Genomic DNA, 18,770 nt, shown 5'->3' on the forward strand with positions numbered 1-18,770 from the left:
AAATTTTATCAAATTGTGCTCTGATATGAATTTTAAAAATTCCAAAAAATTCCCAAATGCAAATGAGTATACTCATCTTTCGACTAGAGGTAATAGCGTCATTGATTTCGTTTGTGTCTCCTGGTCCCTTGTTAGTCGGATCAGCAACTTTGTAGTTGGCAGTCGAACAGAAAGTGACCACATGCCTCTAATTCTCTCAGTTGATAGACTTGATAGACTCCTATTCAAAGGTAGACTCTGTAACTTTAGACTATCCCCTGAATTTTAGAAAATTAACTTGGGCTTCAATCTTGATCCCTAAGATTGAACAAGTGATAAATTCCCCCCAAATGCAAGATTTGAGATATAAGCTCCTTACAGCAGACTCCATAAACTCTATTTTGCAACTCTATGAGTCAGTAATTGGGCTTTTTTTATCACCTATCAAAACCTCCCAATAAGAACATCCCAACCCCTACTTGGTTTGATAAAGAATGCTTATTGGAAAAGAAACTATTAAGGCATTATTACATGCTATTCAATAAATCAAGATCTCTCGATAACCAATCCCACTATCTCAGAGCTAAAGCCGAATTCCAGTCTCTTGTTGCTAAAAGAATATTCATGTAGTTTATATACTGCCCTTCATTGTGCTGTCTCAGAGCTGTATACATCAAAGCAGTGGGAAGTGGGAAAGATACATTGAAACATCTGCAGTGGTATGACCGAGCAAATGATATAGCAGTTAAAGCAAGAACAACATCTGGGTAGTCACAACCAAACAACAGTTAGAAAGGAATAATAATAATGGTTAGGGATATGCTGTGTGTCAGGATTACCTGGCAGGGGACCAGGCTGTAAGGTGGTCATCATCACTGCCCCCATCTAAAAGCCTGGTGGAAGACCTCTGAGTGAGTTCTGATAGGGTCTTGATTTCATTGGGGAGTTTGTTACACCAGGTTGGGGCCCTGGATGAAAAGTCTCTGGATGAGGCTGGGAGGATTTCTTTGGGGCCAGGGATCACCAGATTTTTTGAGTAGATAGAGTGGGTCACTCTTCAGGGAATATCAGTGAGTAGAGAGTCCTTGAGATACTCAGGACCCTGACAATGTTTGGCCTTGAAGGTAAGTACTATTACCTTAAACCTGATCTGGTAGTTGATTGATTGCTAGTGCCACTGATGGAGGGCTGGGGTGAAATTGACTCTCCACAGTGTTTGGGTGAGAACATGGGCTGCTGCGTTTTGTACCATTTGTAGTTTTTGGAGCAGGGATAAGGGTAGATCCGTATAATGTGATTTTCAATCTAGAGGTGACTGTTGCATGGATCATTGTGGTGAGGTGTTCTGGGGCCAGACTATCCTACTATTTTACACTAGTAGGCTGGCTTGGTGGAATGTCAGCTGCGCTACTCTTGAGATCAGAGCTTTCTTAGCTAAGGAAGCATCAAAGATCATGCCTAGGTTCCTGATTGGTGGTACAGTTATAAGTTGCACATCATTCAGGCTGGGGAGGCACGCTTCCTATTGGACCTTTTCCTACCAATGAAAGGACCCCCATCTACGAGGGGTTGAGCTTCATGTGTCTGCACGGAAACCATTCTGCTACAGCTTCCAGGCATCTGGACAAGGAGTCATTGGCATACTCGTAATAGCGCAGGCCGTAGCTTTGGATGAACTGGAAAGAGGAAGCATAAAGGTGTTGAGCAATTTTGGGGCGTGTTTGCAGTGGTGTGATTGGTTCTCCCCAATTACTACTCTTTGTTCTAATATTAACCACCCTCCCAAAGTGGCCAGTGATGGGCCTGGACGGTTGGGAAGGTCTCTGGGAGAGCATGTATGCTTCCCAACCATATTCTATGCTTCCCAACCATATTCTGCACAATTGCATCACTTCTGTAGTTTCTTGAAGCCTGAAGAATGTTTCAGGAGTTTCTCAACAATAAAACAGTTGAGAAAGGCTATCCTTTGTGGACCATTAAAGTCAACAGCAAATATTTCCTGTGATATAGAATCATAGAGTTGGAAGGGACCTCCAGGATCATCTAGTCCAACCCCCTACATTATGCAGGACACTCACAACCCTATCACTCATCCACTGTAACCTGCCACCCCCTTAAGCCTTAACAGAATCAGCCTCTCCTCAGATGGCTGTCCAGCCTCTGTTTAAAATTTTCCCAAGATGGAGAACCCACCGCCTCCCGAGGAAGCCTGTTCCACTGAGAACTTCTTCTTGATGTTTAGACGGAATTTCTTGTAAATACATTTAATCCCATTGTTTCTGGTTCATCTCTCTGGGGCAAGAGAGCTCTGCACCATCCTCTATGATAGCCTTTTATCAGATCCCTTCGCCATCAACTTTTGTCTGGCATTACTCTGTAGACGTGTTGGATAAGAAGGAGGCTGCTCTGGAAGAGCAGTCTGCTGTCATTATTTGGCTAATCACAACCACACCCTCCTCCTACCTTGCTAATTTCCCATGTGGGAATGCAGAGACACCAGGAAAATGAAAACAGGGTTGCACTTACCTGTAACTGTTGTTCATCGAGTGGTGTTCTGTGCATTCACACATCTTTCCCTCCAGTCTCTGCTGTGGGTGTGCCGTCTGACACAGATATGGTGGTGGCAATGGAGGAGAACTGAGGGAGGAATGCTAGCCCCTCCCAGATCATGTGACTTTTGGGCAGGAAAAGTCTCCTCTAACTCCCTGATATGGGAGGGGGTAGCACTTCCGGGAGTTGTTTTTTACCTGAGTAAATTTGCTAGCTCCTCTCTGTGGCAGGCAAAGAGCCAGTATAAGAAAACCCTTTTGCATCACTAAAACATGCATCAGTGATAATTACAACCCAGACTCTGGCTGTTGTAAGGCTTCTTTAAGAACCAGAATATGCAAAGTCTCACCATCAGTGTTAAATATTCTTAAAGCATTAGTTTTAATGCACTGGTATAAATCTCTGCATGTTTCTCATTGGACTACTGACAACTGATCACCTTGATCATTTTCCTTCCTGTAAAGCAGGGGTAGTCAACCTGTGGTCCTCCAAATGTCCATGGACTACAATTCCCATGAGCCCCCTGCCAGCGTTTGCTGCTCAGCATCACTGAGAAGCCTTCGAGAACTATGAAATCCTGTGTCTACTGCTCTGCTCACATTCTGGTTATTCTGGTATCCCAGCTATTTCTCCAGTATACTTAATTTTATTATTTTGAAGTGCTGTATGTGCTTCTGTACATTTGGCTTGAGAACCATAGTCTACAGACACACTAACTTTTACTGGATTGTACCAGAGGTGATCTGATGCTCAGGGCAGGACAAGTGGAATATTTGCTAATTCTGCTTTGAGGGCCAGAAGTGGGGTTGGCTTGAATGTAATAAAAGAGGGTGTCCAACGAAGTGTCTTTGAGTTGGTGGGGAGAAAACAGGTCAGTTAAACATGATGATGATGATGTCATCCGTTCAGTCGGGTCCGACCCTCGGCAATTCTATAGGAAAGTTTCTACCATACGTCTCTGCCAATGACCACTTCTTTTAGTTAGTTCATGGTCATTCCTGTGTTGGCTTTGTTTTTGTTTTTTTTAATATATATTTTTTATTTTCATAAAGATAGAAATATAAAAAAGAGACAGTTTAAGTTGTTAATACAAAGAATGGTAAAATATTGCCTTCATTTGTTACATTTACTCCATTAAGTGCCTCCTTTGAGTTATGCTTTAAATTTAGACTGGGAGGCACTGCGGAGATATAGATATTTAATAATACAGATTCAGCTTACATAGGAAATCCCAACATTAACTACATAATGGTATGAACTAACTAAGAACAGTAAAATATAGTCTTCATTTGTTATACTTAAACCCACTCCATTAGGTGTCTCCTTTTAGTTAAGCTTTAAGTTTAGAATCATAGAATCATAGAGTTGGAAGGGGCCATACAGGCCATCTAGTCCAACCCCCTGCTCAACACAGGATTAGCCCTAAGCATCCTAAAGCATCCAGGAAAAGTGTGTATCCAACCTTTGCTTGAAGACTGCCAGTGAGGGGGAGCTCACCACCTCCTTAGGCAGCCTATTCCACTGCTGAACTACTCTGACTGTGAAAATTTTTTTCCTGATATCTAGCCTATATCGTTGTACTTGAAGTTTAAACCCATTACTGCGTGTCCTCTCTTCTGTAGCCAACAGAAACAGCATCCTGCCCTCCTCCAAGTGACAACCTTTCAAATACTTAAAGAGGGCTATCATGTCCCCTCTCAACCTCCTTTTCTCCAGGCTGAACATTCCCAAGTCCCTCAACCTATCTTCATAGGGCTTGGTCCCTTGGCCCCAGATCATCCTCGTCGCTCTCCTCTGTACCCTTTCAATTTTATCTACGTCCTTCTTGAAGTGAGGCCTCCAGAACTGCACACAGTACTCCAAGTGTGGTCTGACCAGTGCCGTATACAATGGGATAATGATCATGGGAAATCTCCAGCCTGCAAAGTTAGAAATTGACCCAGGACATAGCTGGCCTGGAGACTCTGTCCTGAGTTTGGAAGGGGACTGGATGGGGATGCGCGGCCCGGCCCTGATTCCCTCTCCCCGCCCTCCCGCAGTAAGAAGCTTCCCGGGCTGCAAGCTTGCGGGCTGGGAAGTTTTTTACTGTGGGGAGAGGGAGCCGCGGCCCGGCGCCGCAGGTTGGGGACCACTGCCGTATACAATGGGACTCTGACATCTTGTGATTTTGATGTGATGCCCCTGTTGATACAGCCTAAAATGGCATTTGCCTTTTTTACCGCTGCATCACACTGCCTGCTCATGTTTAGTTTACAATCCACAAGTACCCCAAGGTCTCGTTCACACACAGTGTTACCTAGAAGCGTATCCCCCATCCCAGTAGGCATGTTTTTCATTTTTCTGACTCAGATGCAGAACTTTACACTTACCTTTATTAAATTGCATCTTGTTCTCATTTGCCCATTTTTCCATTGCGTTCAGATCTTGTTGAACTTTGTCTCTATCTTCCGGAGTATTTGCCAGTCCTCCCAATTTGGTGTCATCTGCAGACTTGATGAGTAGTCCCTCCACCCTTTCATCTAGATCATTAATAAATGTTAAAAAGTACCTGGCTGAGCACCATGCCCTGAGGTACCTCGCTACTCACCTCTCTCCAGTCTGATGAAACACCATTGACAACAACTCTTTGAGTGCGGTTCTCTAACCAATTCCCTATCCACCTATCTGAAAATCCAGATTGCGGTCCTTCAATTTATCCATCAGAACATCATGGGGAACCTTGTCAAAAGCTTTACTTAAATCCAAGGCTGGGCAGCACTGCGGAGATATATTTAATAATACATATTCAGCTTACTTAGAAGATCTTAGACCCCACGTTTTTAAATTAAATGCTTAACATTGAACATTTCTTGTAAAACAATATGAACTTTGGCCCTATAACAATATACTAATAAAAAAGAGAAAGAAAAAAAAAGGAAAGAAACCCCACTTTTTCGTGACATTTCCAGCACTTACAATTATATTGCCTTGGGAGTGTCCAAAAAAAAAATAACGAGAAGATTTCAATCATTGCTTCTCCTTTCCCTTAATACAGATTCAGCTTACATAAGAAATCTAAGACCCCACGTTAACTACACAATGGTATAAACTTTTGCCCAAAACTAATAAGCTTTTTCACATTTCCGCCACATATAGGAAAAGGAGCCTACTTTGTTACCACATTTCCAACATTTGTTAACATAGTTTTTAGTAACTTTTACAGTCACTTTTAGTGTCACATACATCTATAAAACATTTTAAACTTCACACATTCTAAGAGCCATCCTGACAGATAGATTTTCAGATTTTAATTAAATGCTTAACGTTGAACATTTTTTGCAGAACAGTATGAACTTTGACCCTATAACAATCTGTAAACCGCTCCGCGGTTATAAATACAAGGCTAAGGGCAAGTTGGGAGGAGTTAGGGCGGGCTCTGTCTGGGATAAAAACTCATAGGGACGAATCAGGAGCCGCGAAACGGCTCCTGATTCGCCCCTCCGAATGTCAATCCAGGACCAAGGAGGCATTGCCTCCTTGCCCGCCATAGACTCCACATCGATGCGGGGAAAGGAACAGGGACGCCGCATCTTTGATGCGGCATCCCTGCTCCTTTCCACCCGCACACCCTCCCAACTTGCTGGGAAAGGAGCAGGGACGACACACCCCACAACGGACACCCCCACCCCGCCGCGCTTCACCCCCTAAGCCCACACACCCCTTTGCCCCGCCACTCCTTACTCACCCCCTCGCGCACCGGCCCATTCTCTCCCGCTGCACTCCTCACCGCAGCAACGGCGACGGCAGGCCGCGCAAACCCCCGTGCGCCTCCCGCCCTGCCAACACACTGAACCACGCATGCGCGGAGTCCCGCGCATGCGTGGCTGCCTCCCCCACCCTCCCCCACGCGCAGGACCACCACAGACCACGCATGTGCCGGAGCCGGAACATGCGTGTTTACCCTCCCACTCACAGGAACCCTCACTGGCCGCCAGCATCCCACTGCCTGCCGCCACCCGACCGGCCTGCCCTCACTGCCGCACATCCCTGGCCGCCTCTGACCCGCCCACCACCTGGCCTCCCCACACCACAGGTTGCCCGCCTGGCACCAACATGACGCTGTGTGATAAGAGGCCTGCCGCGCTACGGGAGCCCGCAAGACACAGGCTTCTGTGCCCCCTCGGATGCTGCGCCCCGCTGCCCTGACCCGCTGCGTGCCGGCCCCAGGTACACAGAAGCCTTTGCCACTTGGGGCCGGGGGCAGGGAATCTAGCACCCATTTTATTTCCATATAAAATGGGCTTTAAATCTAGTACACTAATAAAGAAGAAAGGGGGAAAAACCCTGTTTTATCATGACATTTCCAGCACTTATGATTATATTGCCTTAGGAATATACAGAAGAAAAATAGAAAAAAAATTTTCAAACATTGCTTCTCTTTTCCCTTCACCGGTCTTCTTAAGGGGTCTCATATCGAGCCTTGCTGCATCTTGTTGTTCCCGTATACTTATGTTCTGTCCAGTTGGCCTTTGGCGTAGAAAGTGCAGTTGTACTCTTTCCCGCAGATTATGCATCGATGAATCTTGAGGCAGTTACACCTTCTAGACTCTGATATCAATACAATTTTTTTCCTGAAAAACTCCTTTAAATCAATTACTTTCAAAGCAGATCCATATATCTTTTGATTGGTTCTTGTGTACTGTTGCTTTGAAATGGCTGTATGTCTTTTAAAGAAGGGTGTTCTTATCTAGGCTGCAAGGCTCCGACATCCCCTTTTCCATCTCCAAATTTTCAGATTTCTCTTCTGCTTATGGTTTTCCACCTTGTTTAGAGCTATCATCAACCACTGTTATTGATCCATCATTCCTGTTAAAAACTTCTTCCTTGCCGTCTTGGATCTCCTTGAAAATATTCTTAAGCAATCCTTCTGTGAATGCTTTCAAATTTTGGGTTTGTTTCTCTATTAGATGGGCCATTCTTTTTAACATAGACATGTTTTAGGCTTGTAAGTCAGCAACCAATCTCAGACAATTTTGCAAATAGCTAGTAGAGGTCCTATACAGTCCTAGGCGAGAGCAAAAGTCTGTTTTGTCCTCCAACGTTCCTGGCACTAGTAAGTGACGTTTTGAAGTCAGTGAAGCAGATAATCTCGTTCTGGAACATAGTTCTCGTGGGATCTTCCCATTCACGGCTCTTATCTCTTATCTCCGAAAACCAAAACAATTGCAGTAAGAGCTATTGCTAATTAATTTGAGTTAATTTAAGCCCTCTTCTTCTGCTTAAGAAAGAGAATTAGCCTGCCTCATAACGAGGTGGCTTCAGGCAGAGCTAGAGGGGGGAAGAAAAAATACTTGCAGTTAATTAATTGCTTGGAGTTTATGTGCGTTGATTGATAGCTTTCGTGAGGCTAACAGATGCTGTCCTCCCTTCATTCCACAGCGTTCATTTGCACAAAATCGTAGTAGAGGGTTAAAGCAGATTCTTTAAGAAAGAAAGAAAGAAAAGTCCAAGACAGAATATGGCGGTTGTCCTCTTGACCTGAATCGCTGACAGCCTGTAATCCGGGGAGATAAACTCCCTAAAGGATTGGAGACGGCCCCAAGAGTTCCCTAGGAGTTCCTGGGTAGAAAGGTGAGGTGGGGTTTGCGTACCCCTCCTCTTTTCTGCCAATTGCTTCCACAATTGGCCCCTGTCAGGCTCCAGTGATTGCACTGCAATACCCTCAGGATGACATCTTTAGCCACACCTCCCTGTGTTGGCTGTGATCGTGTCGAGCCAGCAGATCCTTTGGTGACCACGTTTCCTTTTGCTGCTGACCATGCTGAGCATTAATGATTTTTCGAACTAATTTGATCACATGATGAGTCCAAAGTAAGTGAATTTTAGCCGTAATATCTTGCCTTCTAATTACATAATTGGTTTGCTCCTCTCTAAAACTGTCTTGTTGGTAACTTTGGCTGTCCATGGTATTCACAGCATTCGTCTCCAACACCATAATTTGAAAGGATCTATTTTCCTCCTATCTTCTTTCTTTAGGGTCTAGCTTTTGCATCCATAGCTTGTTATGGGCAAGACAATGGCGTTGACTAGCCAGCACTTTGTATTAAGGCTGATATCCTTATCTTTCCATTTTTGGTTCATGCTTTACATTGCCTTCTGGCCCAGTGTTATTCGCTATTTGATTTTATGGCTGCATCCACCACTTTGAGCTCAAAGAGCCAAGAAAGATGAAATCATTAATACATTCAATGTTCTCATTGTCAATTGTGATTTGGAGCTACTGTCAGTAGTTGTCATAATCTTGGTCTTTTTGATATTTAGGTATAATCCCATTTTTTCACTTTCTTCTTTTAGTCTCTTTATCAGGGTCTTAAGATCACGCTCCAATTCCACAAGGAGTATTGTATCATCTGCATATTGGAGATTATTGATGTTATGACCACCAATTTTGAATCTGATCATATATTCTTCCAGATTAAGCTTCAGCATAATTACCTCTAAGAGCCTCTTGTGGTGCAGAGTGGTAAGGCAGCAGACATGCAGTCTGAAAGCTCTGCCCATGAGGCTGGGAGTTCGATCCCAGCAGCTGGCTCAAGGTTGACTCAGCCTTCCATCCTTCCGAGGTCCGTCAAATGAGTACCCAGCTTGCTGGGGGGTAAACGGTAATGACTGGGGAAGGCACTGGCAAACCACCCCGTATTGAGTCTGCCATGAAAACATTAGAGGGCATCACCCCAAGGGTCAGATAAGACCCGGTGCTTGCACAGGGGATACCTTTACCTTTATAATTACCTCTGCATAAACGTTAAAAAGAAAGGGTGATAAGATACACCCTTAAAAACAGAGTAGGAATATAAAAGAAAAAGTTAATCTTGTTACATTAGTAAACTGTGTCACAGCATCCACACACAGCCACAAGATAACTCCCTGACAAAACTGCCAATCAGACCCCTCGAACCCATTTGTAGTTCACAAAGACACGTCAGAAATAAAACTGTCAAAGCCAGTGATCCTCGGCTCACACCCTATTATCTACTGCTGGCCCCATCTGTCTCCATACCAGTGTGAAACTAAGCTGGCAGCTATCTTGTCCTGGGACCAAAAAGTAGCATTCAAAAGTACATTATATATTACTAACAGTCCCATAATCCCAATGAAAATAAATTGTGAGGAATGTGGATACACAAGTTACATAAGGTTAGCATGCATAGTGAGATAAAAAACCTTTGTCCTTGTTGAGTCCAGGGTATGTCAAAGTATTGAGTGTTGTAATAACTTGCATTTCTGCAATCTCCCTTTCTAGCCTGTTCTTGAAGTTTCTTTGTAATAAAACAGCTACTTTCAGGTCCTTTACTTTACTGAATGTCCTGGAAGGTTTAAGTGTTCTGCTACAGGTTTTTCAATGTTGTGGCTTTTGATGTTAGACTTGTGCCCATTAATTCTTTGGTGGAGGGTTTAACCTGTTTGCCCTATGTAGAGAATAGAAGGACATTGTTGGCACTTGATGGCATATCTTCAAACTTAGTATATGGCTTTGACAGTTTTATTTCTGACATGTCTTTGTGAACTAAAAATGGGTTTGAGGGGTCTGATTGGCTGTTTTGGTAGGGAGTTATCATGTGGCTGTGTGTGGATGCTGTGACACAGTTTACTAATGTAACAAGATTAACTTTTGCTTTTATATTCCTACTGTTATTATGGTCAGTTCTTAGTCTGACAAAGAGTGCTTGCACTCGAAAGCTCACACCTTGAATAAATCGTTGTTGGTTTTAAAGGTGCTACTGGACTCTGATTTTATTGTGCTACTTCAGACCAACATGGCTACTCATTTGAAGATACACCCTTGTCTCAGTTGGTATGTCCAGTTTCATATTTGACTCCTAATGAGCTGGTTGCTGTTTTGTAGATAGGATTGTAATGGCTTGGTATTAGGGCCTGGTTCATACATGCATGATAAAATGGTGTTTGAAGGAACTGTAGCAGACAGCAAGTGGATAAAACTTGAATATTTTACATTCTGGAATACTCAAAGATATATTTCTTTCTTGTAAACAGAAAACCAGCCTATCAGGGAATAGAAACTTCCACCTTCTATACTAGTTTCCTGTTTCATGGAGGGTTCTTTTGTTAAAAATGTGGAAGGGTATTAGTAGATGGATTCTATCTCCTGCAGTCTTGTCTTAAGTGATTGCATCCATTCTACCTCCATTTCCTGCATATGTAAATGAGACCTGAGAGTGTTTTGCTTGTTTGATCAAAATGGCTAAGGAGGAGAGGCTGATTATGACCCGTAAAAACCATTCATGTCTTTGGGTAGTTGTACTTTATAAAAAGGTAAAACTGGGGGTTTGTTTTTTATTGAATAAGTATCAGGTATTGTGTTGCTTATCTTCCATATAAGAAGGTGTTTTGGATCCTGGGGAGTTACAAACGAGGATTTTTGCTAGCTAGGGGAGAGTGCAGCTTGCAAATTTGACTGCTGTTTATAAATTATTTGGCTGTTATGGGCATAACATTCTGGTTACCTCGGTGCAGAATTTGGCTTTTATTTTTAGTACAAAGTGTAAACAGCCTTGATTTTGTTCCCCATACAATTTCAAGAATACCCCCTCTTGGTTTCCTTTTATTCTTAAGAAAGAAAGAAAGTGTAGGGAATATTTTTTTAAAGAATGAGAATACGCCTCTTTAAGAACATTGGCCTTTAATATAATCCAGTAGCTGTTGATGGACTCTAGCATGCATAAATAGAAGTAGCCATTCTGCCCCCTTTTGTTCTTGCCTCCCCCTCCTTTCCTCAGCTTGGCAGCCGAGCACAGCCTTTTCCCCCAGGGAATCTCTTCCTCTGACCCCTGTGGTTGAAATGCAGCTTCTGATAGGCAGGCGGCTCCTTTCGCCTGAACCATCCCCAGCTCCCAGAGAGCTTGGCTGGGTTTATTTATAGCTGGCCCCTCCCCACGTTCTATTTCAGGTCACCCCCAGCAGAAGCCATCTCGTTCTGTGGCAGGAACAGGCAGAAACAAAATCACTGGCAAGGATCTGATGCTTGTGCTTTGGCAAAAAAAGGGGTCTTTGCAAGAAAAATGACAGTCGTCGTTTTGCTGGAGATTGCTTCTTGAGATTGGATTTTTTTATGGAGAGCTTTCCCCCATTTTTGATCATTTCACCTGTCTTGTGACTAGGGAGATGTTGCTAAATCTCCCTCTCTTAGCATGAATCTAATGGCATCTGAGGTGTAAAACCTTTCTCCATCCACCGTTATCTGTCACTGGGGTCTTCTACATCTAGAGATTTGTCTAGTCCTTCTTTCTGGAGTTGAGAGAACAGTTCCCTTCCATCTCTCCTCAAAGCCTGAGAAGATTTCTGGATGTAAAAGCCCCCCCCCCTTTCCTTTTCCATTTATTTTAAGTTTGAGGGGGCTTTTTTGTTTCTCCTTCCCATCATTGCTAAGAGGCAGTTAACTTTCCCGGCAAGACACTTCTACAGAGATCAGCTATACATGTTTGTGTCTAGAATAAGAAGGGGATGTTGACTAGCTTTAGAAGGCTGTACAGCACCAAAACAGACAACTCCCCGAGCCTTTCAGTTGTGAAACGGTTTGCCATAAAGGAAAACTGAACGGGATAACAGGCAGTGCCTCATTGCTTCTTGGCATGCTTCTTGTATCCTTGGCACGGGGACTCCCAGAGATGTTGCAGACAATTTACGAAACCGAATCATGTTTCTCTTCAGATGGAGTCTCTCAACGTGAACCATCACTGGAGCTCCTGTCACAAGCCATACCTGTGGCAGGTGAGTATTTGTACACAAGATGTAACTCGAGAGCAAAGAAGCTGAGCATGTTTGAAATTTGGATTGGACCTTGAGACAGAGCAGCTGATGTGATGCACAAGCAAATGTTCTTGTATGTTGTGACTCTGAGTTCAGAATAATTGGTATTCTGTCGAATCTGGCCCACATATGTCAGAGAGCAAGATGGGAACATATCTCAGGTGCATGGAATGCCCCCAAGTTGGATATTGGCATCTAGAAATATTAATTTTTGTGTAACATTGATGCCTGAAACATTGGATGATTGATGCTGGAAAATATGGTTTTCAGTATGTTTTTATTCATGGCATAGGCTTTCTAAGTTGATTCCTTGAAAGGAGTTGTAGACCCCTGAAGTGTCTTTTTTTTTTAGCAAGATTTTTATTTTATTTTCCAAGATTAAAGATGATACAATACAAGTAATCTACATTATTAATACAGAAAAAAGAAGGTTATGCTCTTCATTTGATACACTTAATTCCCCGTTTCAATCCCCTTTTAAATAATTTTCTTAAATAATTCAGATAAGGGCCCCATTGTTCTTGAAAGGCCTCTTCTGTTCTTCCGTTGACTATCAGTGTCAGTTTAGCCATCTTGGCAAAGTCAGCTAATTTATTCAACCAGTCTTCTATCGAAGGTAGTTCTTGCGTTTTCCATTTCTTGGCCAATTCTAGTCTTGCTGCCGTCGTCGCATAGAAGAATAAACTTTGTGGGTTGGGAGGCACTGCGGAGGTACTTAATAACATAGATTCAGTGACCCCTGAAGTGTCTTATTTTAATCAGAGCTGAGCCTGTGCTGAATTGTGCTGTATGATCTGCTGATTTTGCAATACAGACATGATTCAGCCAACATGCATGTTTATCCACATGGGCTGTGTTTACTAGATTGGGGTGAGAGGATATCTCACTCTAAATTTCTATCCAACTGCTAAACAAGTTAAGAATTCCTAAGCTGGAGCTGTACATTTGAAGCCAATCACTTCACTTTGTCGCACAGTATCATGGAATTCTCTCAGAGGGTGTCATGTGATTGCATCCACACTTAGCAGCCATTTTGTACTTGGAACTGCTTTTCCCTCTCCCTGCATTGTGTTTTCTAGGCTGTTCTTAGGGCCACTCTCTTGATCGATAAAGGCCCTACAAAAGAATCTTTCTGGTGATTCTACCAAGAAAGATATATGGAAAAACCTAACCTGGGGCTTCAGTTGTAGCCAACTGAGGTAAGGAGGAAGGCTCCTTACTATAATTTAATTAATTTTTAATTATTTATATTTATATACCGCCCTCCCCTGAAGGCTCGGTTTTACAGGAAACAGGAAAAGATACAGATAACATATGGTAACACATGAGATAACAACAATATCATTATAACAACATTAACCTTAACATGATAACAGCAATAATAATATAATAGAACTGCAAAGGAGCCTCAGCTCAACTCTTACTGGGACCAAGTGGGTTAAGGCAGATTAGTGGCAGTCATAGTAGGAGGGGGGGGGTTTGGGGGCCGGTTGTACATGATGGGTGCTCCACTTGCGTACTTGCTGGGCCCCAGGGATGCGGACGTGGCGGTGGCGAGGGTGTGGTGGAAGTTCCCTTCCCTAGGGCCCACCAAGTCCTCTGGCTGCCTCACAGAGGCAGCCAGAGCGTTTGGCGGGCCCCAGGAAAGCGGCCACGGAGGCGGAGGCGGGGGGAGGTTCCCTTCTTGATGTCCCACCAAGTACTCTGCCTCTGCAAGGTGGCCAGAGCGCTTGGCGGGCCCCAGTGAGCAGCCACAGTATCAGCGGCCCCTGGGGGCCTGGTGGGGGATGCCTTTCAAAACCTGTTCTTATGAACATGCTTTGCAGCCAGTAGATAGAATCATAGAATAATAGAGTTGGAAGGGACCTCATGGGTCATCTAGTCCAATCCCCTGTACTATGCAGGACACTCACATCCCAATCGCTCATCTACTGTAACCTGCCACCCCTTTGCCTTCACAGAATCAGCCATTCCATCAGATGGCTATCTAGCCTTTGTTTAAAAATTTCCAAAGATGGAGAACCCACCACCTCCCGAGGAAGCCTGTTCCACTGAGAAACCTCTCTAACTGTTACTTCGCACCCCTTTAAATACTTGAAGATAATTATCAGATCCCCTCTCAGTCGTCTCCTCTCTAGGCTAAACAGACATATGATGAAAGGTTGGGGGAGCTCCTCCAACCTTTCATCATATGGCTTGGTTTCCAAACCCCTCACCATCATTGTTTCCCTCCTCTGGACACATTCTAGTTTGTCAACATCCCTCTTCAATTGGGGTGACCAAAACTGAACACAGTGCTCCAAGTGAGGCCGAACCAGAGCAGAGTAAAGCAGTACTATCACCTCCCGTGATCTGGACACAATACTCTGTTTGATACAGCCCAAAATCCCATTCGCCTTTTTAGCCACTGAGTCACACTGCTGACTCATGTTCTATGTATGGTCTACTAAGACTCCTAGATCCTAAGACGCCAAGACAAGTCTCCCCCATCTTATATTGGTGTATTTGGTTTTTCCTACCTAAATGCAGAACTTTACATTTGTCGCTATTGAACTTCATTTTATTCAGCTTAGCCCATTTTTCGAGCCTATCAAGATCACCAAGATGTTATAGAGGTGTCTGTCTGTCTGTCTGTCTGTCTGTCTGTCTGTCTGTCTGTCTGTCATCTATCTATCGTCTATCGTCTATCGTCTGTCTGTCTGTCTGTCTGTCTGTCTGTCATCTATCTATGTATCAGCCATCTTGTATAGATACTTTACAAGAAAAAATCCATACATATAAATAACCATAACATTAATACTGCTAACTGACAATTATAAGTGGTACAACAGTACAAACAGTATAATAGTACAAACAATCCACACATTGATGGATTTCTGAGAGGGAGGGAGCGGGAGCAGGGGTCCTTCAGATGTTTTTGGTTATGCCTGGTCTCAACCAAATGCCTGGCAGAAGAGTTCCCATTTGGAGGCCCTGTTGAACTGTTTTAGCTCCGTCAGGGTCCTGATCTCCTCCAGGAGCTCATTCCACCAGGTGGGGGCCAGGACAGAGAAGGCTCTGGCCCTGGTTGAGGCCAGGTGGGTTTCTTTAGAGCCAAGTATCATTAGTCACTTGTTGTTGGTGGTGGTGGTGCAGTGTAGAGCTCCTTGGGGGGCATAGGAAGGAGGCAGTCCCTCAGGTACACTGTTCCCTGACAGTGTATGGCCTTGAAGGTAATTACCAGAACCATTAGCCTTATCCAGAATTCAACTGGCAACCATTGTAGCTGATGAAGAATGGGCCAGATGTGGGCCCTCCATGGTGTTCTTGTGAGGACCCTGGCCACTGCGTTTTGAACCAGTTTTAGTTTCCAGGTCAAAGCTAAGGGCAGGCCTGCATAGAGTGAGTTACAGCACAAGATGATACAAAAACATCCATTAAAACCAGGAATTAAAATGTCTTAAAACATAACTTTACAAAATAGAATAATAATAAGGTACTGGTCTAGGACCGTAATAAAACTAACTGAACTGAGTGAGTTATAGAAATCCAGTCTAGAGGGGATCGTTGCATGGATCACTGTGATGAGGCGTTCCGGGGCCAGGGAGGGCTCTGGTAGCTTGGCTTGGTGGAGATGGTAAAATGCCAGCCACACTACCTTTTGACCTGGGCTTCCATTGTGTGGGAAGCATCCAGAATCATGCCCAGGTTCCTGGTGGAGTGAGGTGTAGAGAGCTGCCCACCATCCAGGGTGGGCAGGCATGCTGCTTCACATAGGCCCTTCCTACCTAGCCACAGGACCTCCGTCTTTGAAGGACTGAGCTTCATATGACTCTGTTTGAACCATCTCGTCTATGCTTCCAGGCAGCTGGCTAATGCTTCTGGGGGAGAGTCAGGGTGGCCATCCATCAGGAGGAAGAGAATCTGGGTATTGATGACAACCCAGCCCAAACTTCCGTACCAGTTGTGCAAGAGGGCGCATGAAGATGTTGAATAGGATAGGAGAGAGGACCACTCCTTGTGGGACTCCACAAGTAAGTTGTTGGCGGATTGATGTTTTCTTCCCTAGGATTCTCTGACAGAGTTCTCTGTCCATGACCCTGGAAGAAGGAGATCAGCCATTGATTGGCTGTACCTTGTATTCCGGCATTGATGAGGCAGCGAGTCAGAAGCTCATGGTCGACTGTGTCGAACGCTGCTGAGAGGTCTAGTAATATCAGTAGTGCCGACCCGCCTCAGTCTAACTGGTGACGGAGGTCATCCGTCAGGGTAACTAGCGTTGTTTCTATCCCGTGGCCAGGCCGGAAGCCCAACTGGGATAGATCTAGGACTGAAACTTCTTCCAGGAGTGCTATTAATTGGTTTGCAACAACCCTTTCTACCATCTTCCCCAGAAACGCTAGGTGCGAGTCGGGTCGGTAGTTATCAGGCTCTCGGGTTTAAAGATGTTTGTTTTCATCAGTGGATGTACCACTGCCTCTTTCAATCCCTCTGGGAATTCTCCCATGGTGAGATAGGTTGATGATCTCCTGGAGAGGGAGGGGGGCTTTATCCTTATATGAGCTGTTTTTAGAAGCCATAATGGACAGGGGTCTAGTGGACATGAGGTTGGCTTTGTTGCTGCTAGCATCCTGTCCACTTCAGTGAGCATAAGTTGTCTGAAGTTACTCAGTGTTTTCTCTAAAGAAGGCCAAGGGGCAACTTTATGTATTTAAGGTTGGAGGGAGGTCGTGATGGAGTGTCAAGATTTTGTCTTCAAAATGACTCGCAAGTGCCTCACAGCTGATATCCAATTGGCTACTGTTTTGTTGCCCTTCTACCAGAGCAGTGAGAGACTGAACTATCCTAAACAACGTTGTTCTCAAGGCTTCGTTGTGAGCTTTCCTCCAAACTCACTCTAGCCGTCTCGGTTCCTGTTTCTTACTGCGAAGCTTCTCAGAGAACCAGGGGCCCCACTTGAGATGGGGGTGGAGAGGCTTCGGGGAGCTATCTCATCAGTGGCAGTCAGCAATCCATCATGCCAGTCACTGACCAGGCCATTGAGAGGAGTGCCAGGAGGCATTGGTTCCTGCAGAGCATTCAGGAATCCAGTTGGATCCATAAGTGTCTGCAGGCAAGCTAAAATTTGCTCAGCGCCCAACTGAGGAGGGAGTGGTAGCCTTAGTTGAGTCAGTTCAGAGTCACAGATAACTTAGACTTTTTGGAAGACGTGAAATGATGAAATCTTCGCACTGGAAGGTCCTGCTGGCTTTCCACACATTCAGTGGCTTCATTGCTGGGCCCCTTATACTCAGCCATGTTCCTGGATGAACTATTTTTCTTGTCTGTGTTTGTACTTGTTATAATTTTCTTTGGAATGCCCTAGTGATAGATTTTGCTGAATCTGATTCTGGTCATGAAGGTGTTCCTCCCAGTTGGTCTCTCTGGTGATCTAATGTTGAGGGGAGGCAACTGTGGTTTGAATGGTCATCTTATTCCTCTTTAAGTAACATTTGGCCCACTCACTTGAGTGATATGGCACAGTGTGCTCTTCTGGGGGTGGGGGGCTGTGCACAAATGTTTTCTAGTTGTGGTCCATGAATTTCTGTGTGAGTGGAGCTGAACTCAAGGGTAAAGTAGTAGCAATGCCAGATTGGATGAGATTGGTCTTTTGATGATTTTTGGTACTGTGACTGTACAGACTTCCAGGCAAGTGTCATTTTTGTAGCTTTATTGTAAACCTAAACTGACATCACAATATGGAGATCACAGGGAGATATCACAGCACGTTTGTGTGAAGCAGCTGCAGTAAAATTGTTCCTTTTTAAAAATGGAGGTTCCTTGGAGATTTTTTTTTAATGGGTGAGCATCTGTCAGAGATCCTATAGATCAGCGGTCCGCAACCTTTTTTAGGTTGCGGCCCATTGCCAAGGGGTGGGGGGAGAGGGCGACTCGGGGCCCCGTGCATGTGCGGCAGCCACGCGCAAACGTGCATGCATGGACCTGCTGTGCATGTGTGTTTGCGCCCAGCGGAGGCATAAATGCGCACACATGACAGTTTCGCGCGTACACAAATGCGTGGGGCTGCTGTACATGCACGTTTGCGCTCCTGGTGGGGGCGCAAACATGCATGCGTGGGGTGCAAACACGCATGCATGGCAGGTGTGCCGGCGGCCACGCTTCCCTCTAGCCCCCTCTCCTGCAGCAAGAAGCTTGCCGGGCCGCAAGCTAATCAGCCGCTTCGGTAGCCGATTTGCCTGGCGAACGTCTTGCAGGGGGAGGGGTGGGGAGAGGGGCCCGCGGCCGAAGCTCTCACGGCGCGGCACTGGGCCACAGACCAGGGGTTGGGGACCACTGCTATAGATTATATCAAAACTCGATACTGGATAAGATGATCCAGATGATCTTTTCTAGCCTTGTGACCCCTTCTGTGCCAATGCTGTTGGTCCTAAAGCTGTTGACTTTTAGGACAGTGC

General features: G+C 44.8%; 1 protein-coding gene across 9 annotated transcripts in view; it reads left to right on the forward strand.

Moving 5' to 3' along the window:
* The window catches only part of HDAC5 (histone deacetylase 5), a 285,336-nt gene that overhangs the window by 40,817 nt on the left and 225,749 nt on the right, over positions 1 to 18,770 (forward strand). For 3 of the 9 annotated variants that reach the window (XM_077315953.1, XM_077315952.1, XM_077315958.1), the window contains exon 3: positions 12,238 to 12,297. The exons of 1 other annotated variant lie outside the window; for it this stretch is intronic. In XM_077315953.1, coding sequence (XP_077172068.1) covers positions 12,238 to 12,297 — 60 coding nt within the window. Of the gene's footprint in view, positions 1 to 11,364; positions 12,298 to 18,770 lie in introns of those variants that run through there. 5 more of the 9 variants (XR_013227134.1, XM_077315951.1, XM_077315950.1 and 2 more) reach the window with 5 other exon arrangements.

The sequence above is a fragment of the Paroedura picta genome, chromosome 16 (genome assembly GCF_049243985.1).
Source record: "Paroedura picta isolate Pp20150507F chromosome 16, Ppicta_v3.0, whole genome shotgun sequence".
NCBI classification, from domain to species: Eukaryota; Metazoa; Chordata; class Lepidosauria; order Squamata; family Gekkonidae; genus Paroedura; species Paroedura picta.